Raw genomic sequence first — 17,937 nt, forward strand, 5'->3', positions numbered from 1 at the left:
ATACAGTTAATGATACAGTTCCCGCATGTGCACCACAATAAATTTGAAATATACACATCAGTTTGTTGATGGACACACACTTCTTAATGCTGATGGTGAGGAATTACAGTTGCAACATCTCATGATGAATGACAAACTGAGTAGCGTGTCACTGAGAAACGTCCCGATCAAGTCGTCCTTGCGATGGAGGTTTGGGTTGAATAACTAGTTATTCCAATGTTTCACCATTGGACTCGCACTCGAATAGATATGGTAAAATCGACGCCATCATTACTGTACACATTGTAAAGACAATCTCTAAGCTTTAGGAAGCCTCCGGAGTTGGAATTCAATGATGGTAATGGGCGTTTTGTTTCCGACATGCGCTGTAAGCAGTAGACCAACAGACTTGGCTGTCTGGCCAAACAGAGCAGAGTAGAATAGGCTCGCGGAAATGAGGCATTTAGAGAGACTGATTCATCGGACAAGTCGTCTGAGAATCATTGAAAAATGTGGTGATGTGCAATGTATATTATGAGAAAATGAAAGCGTTTTTTTACCTTTAATCCATGTAAGATCCATGTAAGTTTGGAGACCTCAAAAACAAAATTAGGAATCTTTAAAATAGCATAATAGGGGCACTTTAATATTCCTTTGGAGAAAAAGATGAAATACTTGAAGGTAGGGTAGGCAATTTTTCATAAACACTTTTTACCATATTGGTTGAGACCCTCCTGATCACATCCTGAAAGCAATCAATAATAGACGTGGTCTAAATATATATATATATATATATATATATATATACATAATTAAATAAAAAAATACATATTAGGGCTGCACAGCTGCCAGCTGGCCCGTATGGATCGATCAACTATGATCCCTATACTTGACATTGCGCATCCTGCGATGTGATTATCGCATATGTACACATCACGATATCAATGCTAAAACAATGTATCGTGTAGCCCTGGAACATCTATCTTCTGTGGAAGTCTCAGGACCAAAAATTTCGGTCCAAATGCAATGATAGGACGTCATACCTGCCTGTGAACAAATGTATTTCCATTCCTCCGTGCACTCTGCTAGGACGTTATCAGCGCATTCTGTAAGGCAGACAGACAAGTCACTGAGTGCAAGTTGTAGACAAGTTGTAGACAGACAGTCACTGAGCGCCACAAAAAAACAGCAGCTGCCTTTTACAGTTCCTCCTGAAACAAACAACGAGATTATGCTGCGTTTACACCATAACTACCATAATTACGAGATGGGAACCCATGACGTTCTACCCGGAGCTGTTCACGTCCTCAGACTCGGATTTATGCCTTTCAATGTCAACACTATCAACGCCAAATTGAATCTGCATCTGTCAGGTGTTACAAGTCAGATCTCTGTAAGTTGTTTACGTTCATTATTATTGTAAAGTTAAGTGCTTTTGAGACGCTTTGCCGACTCTGCTCTGGCTGTATGCGTTTATGTGTTTAGCAGGAGGCGTGGCTTTGGGGAGCGCTCTGAAGGGATGATGGAATCTAATGCTTTCAAAGCTAGCTTGCTATTGCTAGCCTCTCCGAAATTGCCTACCCTTCCTTTAAGGAGCCTAGACTGCTAAAACAAAGATTATTTTCAAAAGGTTTCCCCGAACACTGCAGCTTTGTTAAATGTTCAATCATATACATTTGCATACCGGTAATTTACTGATAGTGAACAGAATTTTTAACATTCATATGATTGACTATGTCAAATAATGATGTTTGGCAAAAGGTGATGATTTCCAAATAACTAGATATAACCAACCTCTCTCTAAAATAAAAAGCAGAAGACAATGAAGCAAATATTTCATTCTGAAGATGGTGGAAACATTTGTCATGTCATTGTATAAACATGCTCCTTCAGAGAAAATATACAAAAAGGAGTAAAATGGAACAAAACTTTGAGCTAAAAATTGGGCTAAGAAATAGAAGTGACTGACATAACAAAAGGGCAACAAAAGGGTTCAAAAGAAAAGGAAGATTAAAATTCAAGCTTGAGGTCTATAACATAATCTTTGACTAACCACTTCTCTATACTCAACATACACACAGACTCTCTGTGCTCGACAGCTTACAATGGAGCCATTATTACAGCACTGGATCTCCCAATATATTTATTTTCAGATAATTTGTTAGTGGAATTAAAACAATCACAGGCTCACAGAGACTGGGCCTAATTTCCAGTGGAATAGGAACCAGTCTGCAAGTCTGGATCACAGAGCCCCTAGACAAATAGCCTTCTGTTATTAGCGGTTCGCTCGTGCGCTTACTCGCTCCTCTGGAGTTGGGGATGGAAGAATGGAGAGGGGAGGAGGGAATGAGAGACATCCAAAGCTCAAGAGAAGCCATCTCTGCTGTGGAAAGGGAAGTGGATCCACTTAAGGTTGAGGGTCTTACCCTGAAACAACCGATTTATTGCCCAAAGGTATTTGGCGGTGGTAGTGATGCCATCTGTCTTGTGACGTCAGCCAAAAGAATGTGGAAACTTCAAGTATTTCTCCACACAAATGGACCATAATATGCAGAGATGGATGGGTAAAAATGGGTAAAAATGACCAAATGATTCAAAAAAGAAGTGGGCAAATACAGGTTCAAAAGAGAAAAAGTAAAATCCCTGAACAGAAGAAAAATATAAATGATGGGAGGAAAAGGCGCTCTGTTCTTCATCAGTCAGCAAAGAGCAACTGATCTATTCTTCTCCAGCTTCTACAGTCAGAATGTCTCCAACGTCACTCGACCACAAAACCACTGGAACAGAAACCCACAAAAAAGTAGAAAGAGCGACGACACCCTTCTGTATTTAACAGCAGAAACCACTACTGAAGCTGCAAAAAGGCCACAACGAGTGCCAACATGTAAGCAGAGCAGTCACATCTGCTAGCGAGGAGAAGTCGCAGGTCAGAACCAGGAGCCGGCGTCTGTGTCAGCAATCAAGAATAAGAGAGTGTTACAGATTGATTCTCTGAGTTAACAGAAAGCTTGTGCAAGGTGACATTAGAGCTTGATTTATCGTTCACTTGGTTTACTTTTGAGGAACAACTCCATAGCTTTGCTCAAATCAGCACGTGCCGGGTTACAGCCAAAACACACACGCACATGAACGTGTGCCAAGAAGACAAATCTTACAGGACTCAAAGACATGCAAGAAAACAAACTTTAATAGGAGGAATGTGAGGCTTTGGCAAGTGCCGACTGGACGGTCACTTTGTTCAAAGGTTACTGGAGTTTGAATATTGGTTTAACTCTACACCAACATTCCACTTCTGCGGGAGACGTTACGGAGCGGCGGAGGCAGGCAGAATCTGGGATGACCTCTGCTGCCACCTACTGGATGGAAATGGAACTACATGATGGAGAGCATTGACTGCTGGGAGAAAAAGGGAGAATTGACATGAGATTAAAAGGTGTTTTTGCTGGTTTACAAGCCAAGAAATAAGGGGGAAGATGTTGACATTTTCTGAAGAAAAAAGTAAGTGATGCGAAACCTGCTGACACAATGCGAAGGTGTTGGTATGTGGTGTTGAGCAACAATAAAAGTTCCCTTAGGAAACCCCACGACCCCCCCCCAAAAATAAAAAAAATAAAAATGTAATTGCTTACTCAAGGTTCCAATTTAGTTTTCACCAAAACTTATAAAACACACTTCCTTTCTCTCTTTTATTAGAAGATAAACCTGGGGATACGAAGTCAGGCTCCAGGGAAGATTGATTCATTCAAACAGTGTGTTCCCAAAAGGGAGTCGCTGAAGATCAGATCCAGCCGTGCCCCAGATCAAGGTTTATCTCAGAAACTCAAGCAGTAGCTGAAGTCAGTGGCCAAGACCGGGTCAGACATGGATCGCATCAGCATGAGCAGAATCTGGGTCAAATGGAAGTTTGTGATGGGAGATGATGGGAGATGAGAGGACGCTAGGGTGGGAGGAAAAGCAGTTAACCACGTTTTGAACCCGAACAGCCGCGCATGGTTAGGACAGCACATGGTGATGTTGACATAAGTGTGTGTGCATTTGCCTGGGTGGTTGTGCATGCTGCAAATCGTGTGGTTCAAGAGTTTGAACACCGTTCAGTACAATTTGCTGTTCTTCGCCAGAGGCCACTGGAAGGGTAGGACAGGCACCCAAGAAAACACATAACCAAAATCACATGAGCCAGTGTGTTTCATTATCTGTTTGGCAATCTCATCCACCTTACATCCAACCAATATTACACACGGGGATTAATCCTTACAGCTTATGTTAATGGTTTAAAATGGCACAAGAACCTATTTGCGCATCTGCATGGCCCTCTATGGGGTTTTGTTACGGTCAGTAGAAACATACGGATAAAAAGAGGGATATTCACTGATTGTTCCCAATTTGACTTCATCTTGTGCAATCTACCCTTCACCCTGTTACGTGATTCCCTTTATTTCTACTCCCACAATCCCTTCAATAAATCCTAATACTGAATACAGATGGCCCACAAAACCAGGAGGTCTCAAACGCCAATCACCTAGAGGCCCAAGAGGTGGGCTAGTGGAAGAGTTGCATCAAATACCAGTGTTTTAAACTACATACACTACAGTTCAAAAGTTTGGGGTCAGTACATTTTTTGTAATATAATTTGAATGTTTATAAAGATAATTATTGGCAAGATTATACAGTAATTATATGTATAGTCCTTTTCAGGACAACTCCTCTAAATCTATTATACTGCTCTGCATGGTCATGAAAATATTTTACTTCACTCCGATGGGTAAAATTAAATGTCTGAATTGGCTGTGCAGGTTGTCAAAGCGTCACTTAACAGAAACAGGGCTTCCTATGTAGTGCACTGTGATGTATTCACTATATAGGAGATATATAAATGAGTGAACAAAAGAGTGATTTGAGATACAACAACTATTTATGACAAATGTAAGCATGCATTGCTTCATGTCTTCATACAGGGTACAGCTATATTTACATCCTGTGTTTAAATGCAGAAATATGCTAAAAATAAAGCTTCTGTAATATAGAAAAGGGATAAATGTTAACAATGAGTAACAATGTTGTTCATTAAATTAAAAATAATCCAATGAATGATAACACATTGTACTAAAGGAAGGACACAAACTAATAGACGTGTATGCCCTTTGATAAACAAAGCAGATGATCAGACTCAGAAAGCAGACCAGCAGAGAGTTCAAACCAAACAGTCCCATCATTTAGATTGGACCGGTGGAAACTCACCAAGTTCCGGAGCTTCAGGAGCCAACAGTTTGTTCAAACTATGGACAAGGGCACAGGCTGATGAGGAGAGGGGAAAAAGGGACAAAGTGGAACGAAAGGCTGGGCTGGGGCAACTGGAAGCAGACCAGCAACAGAACAAACGGGTATCTCTGATTACAACTCATGGTGTCCACATCCATTTGCTCATGTCAGACAGCGAATGCATTAAAACCTGCTGGTAGTATACACATCTACCTCAGTCCTGCCTACCTGGATGAATACACATATTGTTTCATTGTTCAACTTCTCTTCTTCAACATCGTCAGAGACTAAATTAACTTTCCAAAAACCAATGTTATTGAAGTAACTTTGAAACTCTAGCTTTCCAAGCTACATGCTACTCATAACTGAAAGTGATTCAATTACAGTAAAGCTCCTCTTGAGAAAAAGTAAAATTACAAAACTAGTCCCAGAAACAAAAAAGCAGCCACATACATTATTACATTGAAGCTGAGGGAGCAATATCCGTCTTTAAATATAAAACTACATTATTATATAATTAATCATTTCCTAAATATAAAATTATATTATTATATAATTAATAATTTCCAGTATATTGAAGTGTATACTTGTCACACAAAAAAATAATGAGGGTTTATGACCTCCAGCTTGAACAGAATGCATCATAAAATTGCATTCTTCTTAAAAATAAAATGCATTTTAACTTATAGAATTTAGCTGGAAACATCAGCAGCATTTAACTCAATATTTCGATTTTTAAAAAGGCCTAAATGTCACACTTCTGCAAAGCGACTCAAATAGGTGAACCACTGGAATCATTTAACTTAAACTGCCTGAACAAAAAGAAGAATAGATCAAATTTATAAAATAGACCATATAAGAATAGACCAATGCTTTTCAAAAGCTGAACTAAATTCGTACTGCTGAAAATGTTTCATTTAGTAGTTTCACTACATTTGTGTTCTTGAAAGTGTTGGGGTGTAACTAGAAAAAATTCACACAGTAAAAAGAAAACATATGTTATAGCACACCATCACATGTGCACACACACACACGTGGCTTTGGCCTTTTTCAAGGAGGAATATTTGAACTCTTCCATGACATCTTTTTGGCTACTTTTGCTCTCCACTGTTTCTTAATTAGTAGCAGCAATAGATCAGAGAAGAGTGGAGAACGTTCTGAAGACAATGTGATGGTGAAGACGGCAAAATTATCCTTAATGATATTGAATGTTCTAGGTGGTTGCTTACTGGCCAAGTGGCTATGACAGTGGTTCTCAACCACTTTGACTCCAAGTACCACTACTGTCCTAAAAACTAGGGCTGAACGGTATACCGGTACTACGGAAACATTGGGATACAAGAGTCAAAATACTGGCAATGTCATTGTATTTTTTTTAATGGTAGTATCATCAGTTCGGTAGTACCATGATGAATGTTGTATGTGCGGTAGGTACAATATTTAAAATGTTCATTAACAACATTCAAAAGCCTCATGACTTTTGTTTGTGATTTACTAGATTAAGGGGTTTTTTTTATTAACTATTTTTTTTTTAATTAGGCTACCTCATATATCCAGGTGTTTCTAGACAGTAGGAATCCTGGATCTTCCATTGAAGAAGAAAAAAAACAATAGTTGAAGTAAATTAAAAAGAAATATCTAGATTTTATTTGTTTGAGATTGTAATGTAATTGTAATGTCTTATTTTAAACTGGCAAACTGCGCAGTAATATAATGGTACCAAGATATGCTCTCCATTATAAGTCTGTGTTTTTACTCTAGCAAAAACGGTGCAGGATGAGTTGCAAGAAAATTTTAATACTTATTGATATGGAAAAGCCCCAAACTTAGTATGTATGGGCATGCAAGTATGTGCAATAGTGATGCCTGCCTGAGAAACCACCTCCAATGGAGCTTTCATCCAATATCATCTATTATGACCAGTTTTACTCCTCTGTGAAAAAGAACAAGTAAGAAAGCAAAGAAAAATATGTCAAAGAGAAAAGAGAAAAAAGTGAGGCCAGATTTTTATGGTGCTTGGGAGATCTTAATGTCTACTTGGCGTTTCATATTCTAATGCACTCCTCACCCCATCTTGGTCTAATAACTGTAAAAGAAAGCAGAGGACTTTTCTGCATTCCAACGAAAAATCCACTCAATTTCTCTCATATGTGTTCCCTGAGTCTTCTCCGTGTCTCCGTGCACTGTCCTTGAAGCAGCGTCCATACACTGTGTTCCTAGACTCCTCTGGCATAAACAAAAGCGACCTAAAATGATCTTTGATTCAGAACAGATTGGTAGCTCTCTTTCCTCCAGACTAGATGACTAGATGGTCAGAGATAAGATGAAAGGAAAAATGGGGAAAAAGCACATTAAACTACCGAAGAACAAGGCCTTTGTCCTTCCTTCGGAGACCTCATGTTGAAACCCAGCTGTGACCGTCAGGTCAGAGGTGAGCACATGAGGCAGCTGTCAAATAATAGTTCAGACACACCTCAAGGCATTATTCAGACACGAGCACTCTCTCAAACACAAACACACACACACACACACACACACACCTGTTTCATGGCAGTCTCTCCGATCTTATCCGAATGCTTGCGGATGCTCTCCAGGAAGTCTTTGAGGTCAGACATGGAGACGTCTCTGATGTGCGTGCGCAGGCGTGGGATATTCTCTGCCATGATGGTGCAGAAACGATATGATCCCGCTTGAGGCAAACAGCTCTCCTCCAACTGTTCCAGAGTTCGTAGAGCTGGATAGTATCTGGGTAGCATACGACAGGGTCAGAAATGATGGATACAGGAAATGTTGCATATATATGCTACTTCAAAAACCTTCCCAGTATTAATGAGCACAAATGCAGGGCTCAACAATACGTTTTTTTTTTCTGTTGGCCCACTTGAGACAGAAGTTCAGACTCTTCTTTCCAAGTCATAATTTTCCATGGCCTCTTTTTTTATTGTGACAAAAAAAAACATTTTACATGGAAAAAATGTATAATTAATAAATGAATAATATTATTCATAAATTGCTTTTTATTTTCATTTGTATATACATTGTATATGCATTCATATATTCATATCATATATGCATTAAACATTTTGTATTATTTTTTTATTTTTTTAAACTGGAGGGCAAATGACAGTCCCGTCAACTGACCTAAAATTCTCAAAGCTCTTCCCAGGACATTCTTATTGTTGAGCCTTGCACATGCAGTGTGTTTTAACCTTTGGTTAAAGACTTAAATCTCAGCATGATAACAATTTAACCCAATCAAGATGATCTCAGAGATGAGCTATGCTCATCGCACACACACACTCTCTCTGAATACAGCATCACAGTCACGCAACATTACACAGCAGACCCGACGCCGGAGAGAGAGTCTCTCTTGGCCGACCCTGCCGCTACCTCCAGGCTAATGGCAAAACCAAGCACACGAGAGAGACGGGGAAACACGGAGAGCAGAGATAAATAAAAAACAAAAAAAGTTGCAGGCCCATGCCGAACCTCAGGTCACACAGAGGACACGACAAGACAGCAAAACCAACGCTTCAAAAACGTTTAGAGTGGCAGTTTAGGTGGACTGGCTTTTTCAGGTGTTTCCACAACTTTGACTCCCAAATATAATGATCCCATTGTAAGGGAACCCCCTTTCTAAAATATAAAGGCAGCTATATATTTTCTTTGTATTAAAAAAATAAGATTTTAACAATGCAAAATTCATTAAAATTAAATACTATTAATGTATTGAAGCAAATTATTATCAAATTTCTCTGAAAATATTGATTATTTATTAAGTGTATATCTTTTCTAGCCACAACTAGAGTGATGTTAAATGTAGACATTTTCCATTACAATTAAATTTTATTACCAGTTAAGTTTAACAGTCCTATCATATTTTGTCAAATCTTTTTCAGAAGCTCTTTTACGTCCCCCTGAGGGTTGCGATGTGCTTGTAAATAAGAGGTGTGTGCTCATGAGGAAGCAGGATAAAATCCTGTATCATTTCCACCCAGTTCCCCCTCTCTCCCTCCACCTTCCGGTCAGATGTCTACTGTCCTTGACTATAAAAACAAAGATCCCATAAATAACAAAGTTGCCTGAAAATGTTGAGATTTGGGATGGTTCAATGTATGCAGCTGCTAAAGCTAAGAAAATCCAGTCCAAATGTGTCCTCTGTGTCTCTGACTCCTGACATCTGCCAAATGCTGCTTTGAACATCTCTCAGACATCTGAAAACTCTCTTTCTCTCTGTCTGGTCACAGTCACATCTGGCTGGATGAGATACTCCAGTGGTCCAGTGATCAAGGGCCTGTTTAAATCATCAACACCTTGCTCTCTCTTCCCCAGCTGAGAATGTCCTCTTCTCAAATGTAATTTTTTTTTTTTTTAAGCAAAGGTGTTAAAATATTGTGGGTACTAAACTGTCCTTGTGCATTTAAGCCCAACCTGAATAACTATCTCTACTGCCACCTAGTGCTCATCTGGTGTTTTTGATGTGCACAAAAAAAGGCATCCAATAAACTTCATACCTTTTAGTCCTCATCTGTTCCTGCAGTTTGGTGTACATCTCCAACACTGCAAGGAAAAAGCACGTGGAATTGTGGGAAGAGTGTCAAGAGCACAGCATGTGAGCTTCCAAGCACTTAAAAAACATACACTACAGGTCAAAAGTTTTGGTTGGGTATGATTTTTATATAAAACATTTTATTTATCAAATTTGATTTGATCAAAAATACAGTAAAACATAATATTGTTAAATATTATTTAAAAAACAGTTTTCTGTTTTAAGATACTTTCAAAAATGTATATTAATTTAATAATTCCTATCCTGCAGCCATTACTCCAGTCTTCAGTGTCACACAATCCTTCAGAAATCATTCTAATATGCTGATTTGGTGCTTAAGAAACATTTCTTATTATCACAGTTGGTAACGGTTGTGCTGCTTAATATTATCTGGTAAACTCTTTGATGAATAGAAAGTTCAAAAGAACAGCATTTATTTTAAATAGATATCTTTAGTAACATTATAAATATATTCACTTTCATTGACCCCAAGCTTTTGAATATAGTGTAAATAAATACAGCAAATATTTCAAATTGACAGACAGAGGCCTGATGTTTCTACCTGGTAAGCAGTGTGTGAGTTTGTCAATGGTGGTGGCGATATTCCTCTGCTGCAGACGGCACTGTCTCAGTTCATCCATTGACGTCAGGAGCTACAGGGGAGGTAACCACTGATTTCAGTCATGCTTGTTAATGTTACATGTTCTGAATCAAAACTAAGCAAACAGGATACACACCCCCTTGCCGTCATTTTGTAGATTCTGATTGGTCTCAGTCACCTGACCCTGAGGAAGATAAGACAACCAATTATCTGAGTGAATAAACAGAAAGTATATTTGTTGAACAATATACAGTAGGAACTCTGGATTTTCCTGGCATATGACACACTAGTGGTTCAAATTGTTTCAGATTAAGCCTATAATGCTTCCTCTTCTCTTGTTTCTTCTCTCTGGTTTTATAGGATTTTCTCAAACCCTCATCTCCTCTTTCTGCACCTTGAGTTTCTGGGCTTCCCCGCGCACTTTGAGCAGCTCAGTAATGGAGTCCACAAAGCCCTGGAAGTGATGGTTGCACATCTTCTCAATTTCACGGTCGTGGTTGCGGATCCGCCCCTCCAGTTTCTCCATGAAGAGTCCATGTTCCTGTCCATCATAAACAGACCTTTCAGGAAAACAAGGAGAACATAAAAGAAGTGTCAAAATTACATTATATAAAAATACATGTAGGCTACATTAGATTGACGCTAAATACAAAATAATTTATTACTAAACAGAACAACTGAAAATATTGTCAAAAGATATATGAAGTGTTTCGTTGATCTTTAATTGTTTTGAGCTTATCTAATACAATAAACAGTTTTAAACCTGAGATATCCTTTCTGATAAAGTGAAGGGAATGCAAGCGTAATCTCTATAAAACACTCAATCTTTCTCCATTGTTACTGACGCTAGGTGTTCACCACTAGATGGCAGTAGAAGATATGAAATAAAACACTCCTCAAGAAGCTCAACAACTTGTAAATGGATATATTTTTCTTTCATTTGAAATCAAAGCAAACGACAAACGGCAAGAGTTATTTCAAAATAAATGCAATACTTTCCCATCTTCAGCTCTGCAAATACAAAAAAGAAAAACCATCGGAAACGACACACTGAAAATGTCTTTCCAAATGTTTTGTGTTTTATACCTCATAGCAACATTTCATTTTGCGTAAAAATTAAGTATGGCATCTACCATACCAACTAATGCACAGAACAAGTGACAATAAAACACAATTCAATTTGATTTGATTCAATTACATTCTAGTGTTCCACTCAGTACAGACGGTGACAAAGCAGTTTTACCTCTAGTAAGCAAGCCAATGTGACAATACTTTTTTTAATATGGAAATCTTAAATTAGTAAGGGAAGCATGTTTGGGGTGAATCCTGACTTAAACATCACACTCTCCTGATAGAGGTCAGATAGTCGGCATCATCATATGTAAATGAATCCTGTTTAATAGACAGAGCCACAGTGAGGTCTGTCAGGGAAGCATGTGATGTCCTGTTCAGTGAAATACACTAACACAAAGCACACAAACACACCAGCACATGGCTTCACCTGAGCACAGCCTTCCTGTGCCTCAGGAAATGTCCTCTTTCCATTAGCACAGGCTTGACGTCACTGATAGCTTCTTCCACAAACACTCACGCATAGTAAACACCTCAAATCCAGGGCTGCAAGGTGAAAGAAGCACTTCCCAACCTGAAATTAGGATTTTTATCAGTAGTAAGAGGAAGATGCTGGAAGGAAATGTGAGACGTGTACAGGAAAAAGTGAACACTGTGACAGACAAATGAGCGGACATGCTCAAATTAGTCACGCAATGCCTAATATACTCTACTCAAAATTTAGAGTATTTATAAGGGAACATGTGCACAGATAACTAATTTATCATAAACACTTCAACATTCCATAAAAAAATAAGAACTGTCAATATTGATTTCATGGTGACTTGATGTTGGAGTCATTGTGCAAGTTTGAATCTCTCTCAAGGTCCTTTCCCGATTCTGTTCCCCTTTTTCCTCCTATTGCTTACACTGTTTTATGAAATAAAAGACAAAAAGGCCCAAACTATTTTTTTTAAATGACATTTGGCTGTTAATAAATGTTTAAAGAAAAAAAAAAGAAAAAACAGATATCTAATTATCATTTAAGTAAGAGCCATCTTCACTAAACTGTGTTGCACAACTCCCTAAGCAAGAGTCACAAAAACAAGCGCAGACATGGAAACAAAAAGCTGAACAAATAGTAAAAAGCACAGCTGCAATAGTCCATCTGTGTGAGACTCTACAGCATCTGGCTCAAGACTCTCAGTCAAGACTCTTCCTAATGAATAATCAAATTTAAAAAAGGTCAAAATAACTTTTGTGTGCATTAAGAATATCTCACTGACTGTATGAATGTAATGATTCTACCCGTTTCGCAGCATGGACCAACCATGAAGTAATCTTTCTTGATTGACTGTCACTTTTGGCTCACACAGTCACAAGTACTATTTGCAAACAGGCTGACGTTCCCAAAACTGAAATGTGATATCCTCCTTGAGAAAAAATGGTGCCTGATTTCCCAATACTCCCTAGACCTAGCAGATAAAGGATATGAGAGAGAGAGAGAGAGAGAGAGAGAGAGAGAGAGAGAGAGAGAGAGAGAGAGAGAGAGAGAGAGAGAGAGAGAGAGAGAGAGAGAGAGAGAGAGAGAGAGAGAGAGAGAGAGAGAGAGAGAGAGAGAGGAGAGAGAGAGAGAGAGAGAGAGAGAGAGGGAGAGAGGGAGAGAGAGAGAGAGAGAGAGAGAGAGAGAGAGAGAGATTTTTTTTTCCAAACATGTCACACACACACACTAACTGAAGAATGTTAATTTTTTAATTGAGAATTAATTATGCGACAGGAAGCCTGTGCTCCAGGTTGCCCTGAACACACTCAGGACCGTTTGCAGAGGCTGTGGATTACAGGTAATAATATTTTCGTAAAAGAATTTCAGTTTCTTGCACAGACTGATCGCACAGCACCACAGTTTCAGTTAAAAAAAAAAATCATATTTACTGTTCTACTGAAGAAAAGTCACCTACATCTTGGATGGCCTGAGGGTAAGTAAATTAACAGCAAATTTTCATTTTTGGGTGAACTGTTCATTTATGTCTGAAGAATGCCAACATTGCTTTGAGCAGTGTGTGGGTGTGTGCGTGTGTGTGTGTGCGTGTCTGTGTGTGTACACTTGTACATCTATCTGAGGACCAGTTTGAGTTTTAGACCATTGGAGTGAGGACAAAGAGAGTAAAGTGAGGACATTTTGGCCGGTCCTCACTTTCTGAGACCCCTTTAAAGGCCTGTTTGAGGGTCAAGACTTGGTTTTAGGGATAAGGTTATAATTAGGTTATGGGTAGGTTTAGGGTAAGTGTTCGGGTTAGGCACTAAGTTGTGATGGGTAAGGTTAGGGTAAGCGGCTAGAGATTGCATTGTGTCAATGAATGTCCTCATAAAGATAGATGTACAAGAATATGTGTGTGTGTGTGTGTGTGTGTGTGTGTGTGTGTGTGTGTGTGTGTGTGTGTGTGTGTGTGTGTGTGTGTGTGTGTGTGTGTGTGTGTGTGTGTGTGTGTGTGTGTGTGTGTGTGTGTGTGTGTGTGTGCGTTGTGTGTGTGTGTGTGTGTGTGTGTGTGTGTGTGTGTGTGTGTGTGTGTGTGTGTGTGTGTGTGTGTGTGTGTGTGTGTGTGTTGACCTGTTACACAGCATTCCCATTCAGAACATTTCCTCTGCAAACTGTCGTCACCCTCAACCAACTTAAGGGAAACCTATGCTTATGTGTGCTATGATGTCATATCCTAATGGCTGAATGAAATGTAGAGATAGCTCAATGGCAGCTGGGAAACAGAATGGATCGGAAATAGAGCAGAGGATCTAAACTTAGAAGCCACACCAAATACACGTTAGCACCTCGCACCAACAATAGCAGCGCACTTTTTCTGTCTATGATGTAATAGCACACCTACCGATCTAAACTTACTGTACCAGGTAGTTCAATAGTTACAACAAATACATTACAGATAAGGGGTGGCTGATATGACAAGAATATTATGAGTTATTTTATTCCACGATAATGGCATAGATCACAATGTTGCTAGATTAAAGGTTGTTACGTTACCAACAGGGCAAATAAACAGTAAAACAGAACAAAGATACACATTAAATAAATAGTGATATAAGTTTTTTAGGCAGAGTGGGACAAAAAAAATCTGTATTTAGATAAAAAAAAATACTACAGAAATTGAATAATTTAATCAAATGTAGAAATAAAACAGAGTCACGTATTTGTGAACTTGGCAGCAGGAATCTCTAAAGTGAGATTGAGAAATTTAAAGCTTACAGGCTCGGTTTGATTCTCTTAAGTCTGTATTCGATGCATCCTCGATATCAAGAACACAACCAGGTACTTTCATGAGTCCTCTGTACTTGTGTAACATTACTTGAGTATTGGAATTGAACTTCCACAGTTGATGATGACGTAGTAAAAGAACCCAATGACGCAATAGAACGCATATTGAGAAAGTGCCAGAATCTGCTTAACACCACAAAAAAAAAAGCACAAAGTTTTGTTTTGTTCAAAGCGAGCCACACACTTACGAATCCTTTCATTATAACCATACTAAACATATAATAGTTTAGACCTGCAGCTATCCCGGTCTCCAGTCCTATGACAGATTTAACAACACTAGGCTATAGTTTGATCTCAGTGGGGATCTCTGGGTCAAAAAATGCAGGTAGTAAAAAAAAAAAAAAAAAAAAAAAAAAAGTCCATATACCTGCTATAAATAGGAACAGATGCTGATTTGTTTTTTTTAAATTATCAGAATGTCATCAATAATTAAATTATAGGAATATAGTATTAATAGATAATTATTAAAGTATAATTTATTGCATAAATTACCTAAAACATGGACTTACTGCCGCACAATAACTGCAATTCATGAGGCAGTGAAAGCAAACACTGTCCTGGACAAAGTTTGGCCATTAGGTCATGCTTTATTGACCCTGGACCAGATCTTCCTCTGACTGCAAGGGCTGAACTCCATCTGGAGTTTCTAAGGTAACATTAGAAGCTCTAAAAGAGGAAATAGTCTCAGCACAGTAAACTGGCTAAACACTGAAACCTGATCACTGTCTAACAGAGGGAAGAGTTTGCAGTCACTGCAGTTCATGACTCTTAAATCACTGCCTCATGTCAATGTACTCAAAAAAACCTTTCATTTGATTAACCTTTTATGGTTTATTTAAAGGAAACTATTTGAATTGGAAATTTTCTTAAAGTTAACCAACAAAACACCTATTATACAATTCTAGCAAGAGCATTCGAACAACTTATTTTTCGAAAGGGAGCGAACATTAGCTGTAAGAAGACAGCAAGGCACAAGAAACTCAAAATCCCTTCTAATTCACCAGAATAAGCACAAAACAAGTTCATGGTGCTGTTCAGCAAAGACAAACTCTGTTGGAGTACGATGGTACCGTAGTCAGTGATGGTGGTAACAGATGGTAATTCATGATGATGGTACTGAATTGTCAGAGCTCAAAAATATGGATGGCCAGCCGGCCCATAGCCAGTGTGAGAGTGTTTCAAGACAATTGATGGAACTGACACTTGGTGCATTACTACTAAAAATAAAAAATAAAAATAAAAAAACATATTAATTGATCTTGCCCATCCATTTTTAAGCAGACTTTTGGTTGTCTGTGATATATTGTACATTGCTGCTGCAAATTCTGCTATTTTGTCACCAAGATAATGTTATAGCTGGCTAACAGAGATGAGGTTAATCAAATTAGCAAAAATTCCTTGTGACAGTAAAAGCATCAGTAAGAATGTGAATTATTAATATTCGGCATCGTATGCCATCATTTTTCCAGAAAATTTGTTTATGACTTTGTGAAGCAAGTTTTGTTTTTGCACAAAATTAAAAAAAAGCAAACAATTATGAAAAAAAGTATCAAGGTTTCCACAAAATATTAAGCAGCACAACTGTTTCAACATTGATAATAATAAAAAATGTTTCTTGTGCACCAAATCAGCATATTAGAATGATTTATGAAGGATCATGTAATTATGCTGAAAATTCAGCTTTGCATCACAGGAATGAGTTACATTTGAAAATATATTAACGCATAAAACATTTATTTTAAGTTGTAATAATATTTCACAATATTACGGTTTTAATTTATTTTTGTTTAAATATAAACAAATATAGCAATATTTAGCAATATATTGCTAAAGACCCTTGGTTCAAGCAACAGCACAGATAAGAGAGAACACAGACGCATAGAAACATGCTAAACCAGACGTTTGTACCAGTAACGGCATGGTACAGAAAAACCTGAGGTCTTGTGGGAGGTGAATGAAGAGAAAGGTAGCAGCAGTCTAAAAACTGTAAATTCCTCTGTGGGAATAAAGGCAGCAAGAGTGAGGGCAGAGACGGGCCACAGTGCAACAGCTGGACACTAAGAGACAAATAAACCCCTCATACAGAGACGGACTGATAAATGATCTGTGTAGCAGTGCAAGCCAGAAGTAAAGCACAGAGCAACACAGAATGTTGCCCAACGTCTAATTCAAACATTACAGATTTCGCAAGTACTTCTTGCACACAGCAGAGCTCAAAATGTCAATCTTAAATCTCTAAAAAATATCTGATTAGAGAGCATCTTTGTTCAAACATTACCAATGCAAAGGCACATTAATGTCAGAATAGAGACTGAATATCTAAATATATGGCATGTGTGTAAAATGTTGTATACTCAAATGACACTCACCTCTTCTGTGTCATATCAATGACACAGGAATGGATGTTTATCCGGGTGGTTGCCCTCATGGGGGTAGTAGTAGCCTAGTTTGGTTGTGGATCACAAATGCCAGTGAATAGAACATTTCTAAAATAGCACTGCTAAAATTTCTAAAAGACCACAGATGGATTGCGCAAAACTAACTTGGTGCACGTGTAATTAATTTGCCTGTACAAGCCATTACATTTTTTAAAGTTAAATCAACTAAATAAAAACAACAACAACAGGCAGTTTGATTGTCTTTGATACAGAGGAAGCCATTAAGAGCTTATCACAGAACTAATCTAGTAAACCACCAAGTCCACTGTGGAGAGAAAAGGAAAAAATCATTTCAAACACTTCCCTGCTAATACCACACAAAAAGCGTAAGAACACCCTTCAACCAAAAGCATATCAGAGTTTTAACGTTGGGCCTGTAAGTAATCGTGTGTGTGTGTGTGTGTGTGTGTGTGTGTGTGTGTGTGTGTGTGTGTGTGTGTGTGTAGTGACTCAGCTGGGTGTGGACCTGGCTGCACCTTTGTGGTGAGTTGGTCTCTGCTTCTCTGCTGAGGTTGAAGGCTGCAAAAACATCACACATAGGCAATAAATGCCGAAAACTCTACTCTGCATAGCTGTACCTGATTGTTGCTGCTGTTATTAAAACTGAACAGAATAAAGCAAAACTGCTAATTATAATACTACAAGTCAAAGAAATGTCTCATGTGGCTACAGATCAGTTATAAAAAAAACCATGTTGTAATACAAACAGAATTGAAAGAAAACCTGAAGTTATAATAGA

The 17,937-nt window shown here is 38.4% G+C and overlaps 1 protein-coding gene across 7 annotated transcripts in view; it reads right to left on the bottom strand.

Annotated features, from left to right (window-relative positions):
- exoc6b (exocyst complex component 6B) overlaps window positions 1-17,937 on the bottom strand; it is a 94,472-nt gene that overhangs the window by 65,886 nt on the left and 10,649 nt on the right. For all 7 annotated transcript variants that reach the window (XM_081358863.1, XM_081358862.1, XM_081358866.1 and 4 more), the window contains exons 2-6: window positions 10,783-10,948; window positions 10,525-10,572; window positions 10,350-10,440; window positions 9,753-9,798; window positions 7,779-7,983 (exon numbers count right to left, since the gene is read on the bottom strand). In XM_081358863.1, coding sequence (XP_081214989.1) covers window positions 7,779-7,983; window positions 9,753-9,798; window positions 10,350-10,440; window positions 10,525-10,572; window positions 10,783-10,948 — 556 coding nt within the window. The remainder of the gene's footprint in view (window positions 1-7,778; window positions 7,984-9,752; window positions 9,799-10,349; window positions 10,441-10,524; window positions 10,573-10,782; window positions 10,949-17,937) is intronic.

Source organism: Scardinius erythrophthalmus (genome assembly GCF_964197995.2).
Source record: "Scardinius erythrophthalmus genome assembly, chromosome: 2".
NCBI lineage: Eukaryota > Metazoa > Chordata > Actinopteri > Cypriniformes > Leuciscidae > Scardinius > Scardinius erythrophthalmus.